Source organism: Mangifera indica, chromosome 1 (genome assembly GCF_011075055.1).
Source record: "Mangifera indica cultivar Alphonso chromosome 1, CATAS_Mindica_2.1, whole genome shotgun sequence".
NCBI lineage: Eukaryota > Viridiplantae > Streptophyta > Magnoliopsida > Sapindales > Anacardiaceae > Mangifera > Mangifera indica.
In genome coordinates this window covers 21649757-21658705 of record NC_058137.1, presented here as the reverse complement: position 1 = coordinate 21658705, position 8949 = coordinate 21649757, and the positions used below count along the sequence as shown (strand labels likewise).

Sequence of the window (8949 nt, the reverse complement as noted above, 5' to 3'; positions counted from 1 at the left end):
CTAAAAGTTACTTAGTTTAATATGTATAATAAATATTAGTTTTATTTTTAAAAAATATAGCATAAAGTTTTTGAACTTATTTAAAAAACAATGGAATATAAATTTAAAAAAAAATATTGGGAAGATAAATCTATATTATTTACTTAATCTACTATACTAGATCATAGGATAAAATTCATAGGAGTAGACAAATTGTTAGAAGTTATTTTAGAAAATCTTGAAACTCTTTATCATTAATAATAAAATATATGAATTTTTATTTGAATTATATTTATTTTAAGTAATATATATATATTTTTTAATGAAAAACTCTATTATAGTTATATCGATCTTTTAAGATTAAATTAATCGTATTAAATATATAAATATTATGTTTAATTATTAATTCAAAAATTATTATATTAAATAAATTATGAATTTGATTTAAAAATATTATAAAAAATTTTTAAATATATACTTTTTTTATACGTAAAATTTCTTATTTTCTCAATCAAGCGATCCTCGGGGGCGATTTTTTCACACCTTGGTAAGAGTTGTTGCCGGCCTTTGTCTCAAAGGCATCAGCATATTCTTATCTTTCATACGATATTCCCGTGAAGAGTCACCTTTGTCCAGTTACACCCCGCCACCTCACACATCCAGATCACCTCAACTTATCGACCCCACCATCTCACATGTCCGTCTACGTGTACTCAACGACTTCCAGAATAATGCTGAAGAATCAAATAAGAAAATTCTCTAATCCCTCTCTTCTGGGTTATGGGTTTCTCTTCAAAAACATATCTTAGAAAACTCACAAAATTAGAAGAAAAAATAATATTAAAAAAAAACACACACAGGGCATGGAGAGCGAAAGGCCAGGCTCCTCTACTTCTTCGTCTAATGCGTTCTCGTTCATCTCGAAGAGCTGGCGAGAGGTGCGTGACTCGGCGGACGCTGATTTGCAGTTGATGAAGAACCGAGCCAATTCGTTCAAGAATTTAGCGAGTTCGTTTGACAGAGAGCTCGAGAATTTCTTCAATTCGGCTTCTACGTTCTCAGTTTCATCAATTAATTCGTCGCCGTTGTCAGGAACGGAAATCGGCTTTGTGAAGAAATTTCAGCCGAAATTTTCGGAGTTCCGGCGAGTGTACTCCGCGCCGGAGATCAGAAAGCGTGTGCTGGAGAAGTGGGGACCACGCGCTAGGATAAGGTTGGATTTGTCGGCTATAAGGAACGCGTTAGTGTCTGAGGCGGATGAGGAGAGGGACAGCAATGGAATTTTTGAGTTTGATAGGAGTAAAAGAGGGAGAGAGTTTTGGGGAGAGGGAGAAGGGGAATGGGAGCCGATAAGGACGTTGAAGACGAGGCTGAGGGAGTTTGAGCGGAAGCGAGAGTTGTCTGTGGAGGACATTTTTGGCGGGTTCAAGAGTGGTGATTTTGTTGAGAAAGTCAAGTCTAGCTTGGTATGTTATTCTTTATTTTTTTCTTTAATTTATGTGTTTTGGGTTATATCTTTATTTAATGTTGGTGTATATGCTTTCTAGGGAAAATTTCATTGGTTATGTGTTGGCCTATGAGAAACCTAGGATGAAGTATGAGTTGGTTGCGTGTTTTAGATAACTAATATGGGAGTTATTTCTTAAATTAGGAGATTAATAGCAAGATATAGAGAATAATAGAAATAATCGTCCATATCGCTTATATTGACAGTAGACTTATAATTGGATTCCTAGCAAATTGTTGTAATGAATGTTGGAAAAGAAGTGTGCTCATTGGAGATATTGACGTGATTCATATGAACATTATAATGATATTACTAGGGGAGAGATACTATTGATTTCCTATATAAAATTGACCTACCATAAGTTATAGCTTTGAGCCTTTATCTCTTGCTTTTATATAGCCAGACACCGACTTAACTATTTTGGCAAATGTTGGTTGTGTAAGGCATAACATTAATGAATTAAATTATGGTAGAAGTTTGCATGAATTATATTTATGGTGGGATATTTTAGAGTTTAAGTTTTAAGCTATGCTAGACTGGGAGTATAAATGACTTGCAATTTTAAGGTCAGAGATTTTACTTCCTCTGCTTTAAACTAAATCAAACTAACACTAAGACAAGTATGGACTCTTATTCCATTCCCACTTCTGGATGCAAAAGTGATTGTTATAGGTTCCTTGGGCTCAAGTTACTACCAAAGCATGAGATATAGGAGCATATTAAGCATACAATTGGAGTGTCCTGGATGCAATGGAGAAGTTCAACTAGAAATTTTATGTGATCATAGATCTTACACAACTGAAGGACAAGTTCTTTTATTAATTTTACAAGGCCAGCCATGTTTCATGGAACATTATGTTAGGCTACACACACACACACACACACACACACACACAATGACAAACCATATGTTGCAGTTTAATGCCTTGTCTTATCAAACACTTGTTCACAGTTAGGTTTATAGAAGTAGAAGTTATACTTCTATCTAGGTATATATTTAAGTTGCCATGAATAAATGGCACATATTTTCATTTACTCCCTCACCCATACTACACAGCAAGAGGGAGAAAAGTTGATAGAGATGGAGAATTTAACTCAATTGTGAAAATTTATGTTTTATGGGTTAAGCTATATTAGTTTATGTTTGTTACTTATATTTGCAATACTAGTATTCCATCCATCTCTATTGCATATTTGGTGGTCTCGAACTTCTCTTTGAAGGCTATTAAATTTCGTTGGATTATTGGCTAATGATTGATATCACAAAACTAAGTCTGTTCCTCAAGTTAGAGACCAACTTCTTTGATTGTTGTGATTTTTGGTTTGTGTTGAAATTTTTAGTCATATATTATTGTCCTTTGTTCATTTTCACTCTTTATCTTGTCTTGCTAATGTATTTGTAAGGTAATTTTTAGTAATGTGTTTATATGTTTGTGCAGAAAGCAATTTGTAAAGAGCCACAAGATTCAAAGGTTGGTGTCTAACCTATACAGTTTCTTTTTAAATGCAAATTTAATTTTTTGAATGATCATTTCATTCAAACAATTCATGCAAAGAATGCCCCATTCAATTTGTCTAGGACCTTTAGAAATGTTTGTTAAATTAGAATATGTGTGGCATTGATCTTTCTTCTTTCGCCTGATACAGGAGGTACCCCCACTAGATGTACCAGAACTTTTGGCATGTTTAGTGAGACAATCGGGACCATTCCTTGATCAACTTGGTGTTAGAAGAGGTAAGTGATTATGATCTTTTTGCAGGTTTATTTTTTGAGTTGAAAGGCATGATTAACTTCTTATCTATTCTAGTAGAATGAAATTTTGCACTCTTGGTTGCCTTAACACTATTGGACAACACTTTAATACTCCATTTTGAGCTACTGAGTCAATATAAGTGGACTGTGGGAATAAATCTTTTTGGCTGTTTTATAAAATGAATCAAGGAGAAGAACTGAGGGCCAAACATGGACCTGGATGAGTGAAAAGTTTCAACCTTCATCTTGTTAGAACTTGTGAATAATATAAAAGAACTGAGATGGTCAATGATATTAAAATACTTCATAATGATTTGGCTTTCTATTCCTGAAACTCCCACCCCCTTCATCCTCTTTAGTACATTTAGTATTCATAAAATGGTGTCACATTTGATGATTATACTAGTAGTTTGCATAATTAAAGGTAACAGTCATCATAAATCAATCTAACAAATTAAGGTATTCCCATAATTAGTGATCAAGGGCAACAGTATAAGTGCCATTTTTTACTGTTACTTAGCTTTAAGGCAACCGATATTTGATTTTTTCTATATTCTTTTGTTGATTAGTTGATCAATGCAATGGTTTTCATGTTTCTTGAAATTATGATCGTTGAATACCTGTTGACAATATTACTAGTGCTTTTAATTCAATGCTATTTTGCATAAATTTCAGGTATATGTGATAATATAGTGGAAGCCTTGTGTAGCAAACGCAGAGAACAACTTCTGTTGCGCTCACTGTCTGCAGGAGAATCCACCTTACTTGAGAACAATAATATAAATGATGAACTGGATTTAAGGTTAGCTAGTGTCCTTCAAAGTACAGGACATCATTATGAAGGTGGCTTTTGGACAGACTTTGCAAAGTTTGACCAGTCAGAGAAAAAAAGGCACGTGGCCATTGTCACAACTGCTAGTCTTCCGTGGATGACTGGGACAGCTGTGAATCCACTTTTTCGAGCAGCTTATTTATCAAAGACTGCACAACAAAATGTCACACTATTGGTTCCCTGGCTTTGCAAGTCAGATCAAGAATTAGTATATCCAAATAACATCACTTTTAGTTCACCTGAAGAGCAGGAAAACTACATACGCAACTGGCTCGAGGAAAGGATCGGCTTTAAAACTGATTTTAAGATCTCTTTTTATCCTGGAAAGGTAGCTTTTGGATGAATTAAATTATGCAATGTCTTGTTGATCATACCAAGTATAACGTATGTCTGAAAATTTACATCTCCCTGTTTTTTAGTTCTCAAAAGAAAGGCGTAGTATAATACCTGCAGGGGATACTTCTCAGTTTGTTCCATCAAGGGATGCTGATATTGCAATCCTGGAAGAACCAGAGCACCTGAACTGGTACCATCATGGTAAGCGCTGGACTGATAAATTTAATCATGTTGTCGGTGTTGTTCACACAAATTACTTGGAATATATCAAGAGGGAGAAAAACGGGGCTCTCCAAGCATTCCTTGTGAAACACATAAACAACATAGTCACAAGAGCATACTGCCATAAGGTATGTCAAGTTTGTGTATGATAGCTTGTGACTAATGAATTGGTCATGAGAAGGTGGTTCAGTTAATATTATCTGGCTGATCATCCTTGGTAAAATTTTACGGGTGGTTATAATGTGGTGCGATCTAATTGATCGTGTTTGCCATTCAGGTTCTTCGCCTTTCTGCCGCCACTCAGGATTTACCAAAGTCTGTGGTTTGCAATGTCCATGGTGTCAATCCAAAGTTCTTGAAAATTGGTGAAAAAGTTGCTGCAGAGAGGGAACTGGGGCAGCAAGCCTTCTCAAAAGGAGCCTATTTTCTAGGCAAGATGGTCTGGGCAAAGGGATACACGGAATTGATAGATTTGCTTGCAAAGCACAAGAATGATCTTAATGGTCTCAAGTTGGATGTTTTCGGTAACGGAGAGGATGCACATGAAGTCCATAGTGCTGCTAAGCGGTTGGATTTGAATGTCAATTTTCAGAGGGGAAGAGACCATGCTGATGATTCCATTCATGGGTAAGGAACCCTTGGGAACTGTCATCGTTGCTCTGAAAAAGGAGTTAATTTGAGAAACTTTTAAAATACATTGAATAATATATGAAATAAATCCAGAGAGAAATTGTATTAAGTTTAAAATCAAATTAAATTGAACTCTGCTGAGTTCTGCATGTGTGCATAGTTTCCTTCTCATAATTGTTATCCCTTAATCCTTCTGTCTAATGCATTTTCCTTCCGCTTGCAGATACAAAGTCTTCATCAATCCTAGTGTCACTGATGTGCTGTGCACAGCCACTGCTGAAGCACTTGCCATGGGAAAATTTGTGGTGTGTGCAGATCACCCATCAAACGAATTCTTTAGGTCATTCCCAAACTGTTTGACCTACAAGACATCCGAAGATTTTGTTGCCAAAGTGAAAGAAGCATTGGAAAATGAGCCTCAGCCTCTTACTCCCGAGCAAAGATATAACCTCTCATGGGAGGCTGCCACCCAGAGATTTATTGAATATTCTGAGCTTGATAAAGTCTTGAATAACATCGATGATGATGCCAAGTCAGGCAGAACTAACAGAAAGATCATCAAAAAGTCAGTTTTAATTCCTAGTCTTAATGATGTGGTTGATGGAGGGCTGGCATTTGCACACTACTGTCTCACTGGGAATGAGTTTCTTCGACTTTGTACTGGAGCAATACCCGGTTCACGGGACTATGACAAGCAGCACTGCAAAGACCTGCATCTTCCACCGCCGCAAGTAGAAAATCCTATATATGGCTGGTAAGTAGATGAACCATCATGTATTCAAAATCCCAATGTAAATTTACAAGCATTGAACTTAGGTTGTTTAGTGGAAGGTGGCTTTTACACACGATAACAATATATATTCATTTCAGAACCACATATTATGATAGCCAAATACTAAATTTTGTTTTGTTAACAGAAGCGTAAAGAAGCTTAGTCAGTGATTATTTATGTTAAAAATAAACAGTGTTTTGTTGTACTGAATTTTCAATAAATTGTAAATTTCCGCAGAAGCTGGAGTAAGCTTTCTTTTACTCTGCGTAACTGTAGACCAGTTATTTGTACATTTTAAGTCCTAGAACTTTTGATGCTTCCTATTTTTGGTGAGGTTAGTGCATTCAGTAGTTTCACTATCAAAAAATCAATAAAATTATGGTACATATTTTTTTTATATAATTTAAATATAAAAATAACGTATTGTTATATAATTAAATAATTTTGAATTAAAAATAAAATAATAATATTATATATATTTATTTTAAATAAATAAATAAATACATATTTATATATGATATTTTAAAACAATTGTTAAATCAAACAATTTTCAAAATTAATAGGCCAAAGGACTATTTCCCACCCAAGGTATGCTTTTTCTGTAAATTTTCCCCTGTTAATTTTGAAAAGCTCATTTACTTATCTATGAACTGTTAAAAAAAAGGTCAGATTGACGGATTTAAGGGTAAAATCATCATTTTATATGTAATATTAAAAATAAACTTAAATTTAATTTCTTTTTTACCTCTAAAACCTAACAACTAACAATTTTCTTCCAATCCAAGTTTTTAAGAACAACATTTTCCCTTCTAGGGTTTCCAAACTTTTGGATTGAATTTTTTGACAACGACCGATGAACTCCAGGCGACGTCTCTTTCTCCCCGGCGTCTCCTTTTTTTGATTGTGCGACGTCTTCCCCTTTTAGGTGTCATCGTCGAAGAAGACGATGTGTCTTCGTCGACGACGACTTTATACAGTGTCAGAAGTGTACAATCGAAAGAAGAGGCCGTCGAAGAGGGAGAGTAGGTATTTGGAGATCGTCGATCGTCACCGAAAAAATTGGATCTGAAGGTTTAAAAACCTTAGGGGGGAAAATGTAGTTTTTGAAAACTTGAGTTGGGGGGAAAATATTAGTTTTTAGGGGGAAAAATGATATGACCAATAGACTCAGTTAAGTTTAACGGCCTATAGGTGGTTAAATGAGATTTTCAAAGTTAACAGATAGAATTTAGAAAAAAAGCATACCTTGGGTGGGAAATAGTCCTTTGGCCAAATTAATAATTGAGGCATGAAGACAAAATCCTACAAATGTTTATGGATGTCAAATGACGGTACACTTTTTAGGAACCTGGCTCAAGCACAGGTGGGGTTCTCAGTGTAATTTGATCATGTGATGCCCATTAGCCAAAAGGACTCCGACTCAGTACTAGAACTTTCTTCGGACATTTTTATTTTATGCCCATACATGTATGTTTCTCCTCAACTATTTGTTCTTTTAAATAAGAATTTATGGTTGTATTTTTTGACAAATAACTAAGTCTACGCGCAACTTGATATTAGATAATAACAAAATAACATCTTCATGAATTTTTCAAAATTATTTTTAAAGAACTTTAATTCTAAATCTCCATGCCAAATATAACTGCTTAGTATCACTTAGAAATTTACAAGTCTCAAATTTGAAAAATGATTGTGTTTCAAATAATTTTTCTTAGAATGCGTTTATAATGAAAATAAAATATTATTATAAAGATCTATTATATAAAAAATTATTTGATATAAATCATTGTTATGTTCGATATTAATAATAATAAAATAATAATAAAATATTATTTTACTTAAATTTCTTAAAAAAATTATTAGGTGTAAATTAGTATTTTGTTTGTTAAACTAGCATGTTTTATGTCAATTATTAGCTTTGTGTATATTTTTAATATATTTTTTATATTACTAGTTATTTTAATTAAAAATGATGGCCTTTTTATTTTAAAATTTCATAAAAATAAAATTATGAAATAATTAAAATTATTTTAATAATTATTTAATGAATAAAGTGAATTTAATAATTATGATAACTCTTAAGAATAAAAAAAAACTAAAATATATTATTATTTGACAAACAAAAAAGGTAAGATTAATAATAAAATATAAATTTCTAAGAAATTAAACATCTTGTGAATTTTGTATGTATAAACAAAATATAGATGTACGTCTATCTCTTTTTCACATATTAACTCATATTTAAATGTATAAAAATTATAATAAAATTATGTGTATATATTTTTCAATACGTTATTGAGTATACATATGATATGTCATCATGTGATTGAGAGATTTTAAATTAAAGATAAAATAATACTCAATCACATAAAAATATATCAATTATGTGTCTAACTGTGTGTACACATAAGATCGCTCTAAAAATTAGTGTGTTTAGACATAGAGATAATGAATGTTACAATCTCTCTCTCTCTCTCTCTTTTGTTTTTTTATAACATTTTTAAAACTCATTGATAAATCACCAATTATATAATGACACATTATCTGCGTATCAAAAGTTTATACACATATCACTGTTATTTACGCAGAAAGTGTAAGTGGGAAACAGCTCAAGATTCAACTCTGAATCATATTTTCGCTTTCTGGTAGAATGAAACCCATTAACTCATTATACAACTCTACTGCAATTTCATTTCAGAACCACTATTTGATTCAATGAATCCATTCAGGGAAATTAATGTATTGTTTTATAAGGGATTTTAATTTCGAGTTCATAATCTAATCTCTTTGAAGGGAAAATGAAAAAAGATTAAAGAAAGACATTATTTATTTGAAAATTTCGATGAGAAAATTATGTTAATCATGAATAACTTGTATGTTTTTAACATTAAACAATCGTTTTACCCTAACCCTTTTTG

At 32.8% G+C, this 8949-nt stretch overlaps 1 protein-coding gene across 1 annotated transcript; it reads left to right on the top strand.

Annotated features, from left to right (window-relative positions):
* Positions 1-748: 748 nt before the first annotated feature.
* Positions 749-6270, top strand: LOC123222588 (digalactosyldiacylglycerol synthase 1, chloroplastic-like). The gene is made up of 7 exons (XM_044645437.1): positions 749-1445; positions 2926-2958; positions 3134-3221; positions 3915-4399; positions 4491-4757; positions 4907-5256; positions 5483-6270. Exons 1-7 carry the CDS (start codon positions 843-845, stop codon positions 6015-6017), a joined length of 2361 nt encoding a protein of 786 aa, XP_044501372.1. The 5' UTR covers positions 749-842; the 3' UTR covers positions 6018-6270.
* The last annotated feature ends 2679 nt before the right edge of the window (positions 6271-8949 follow it).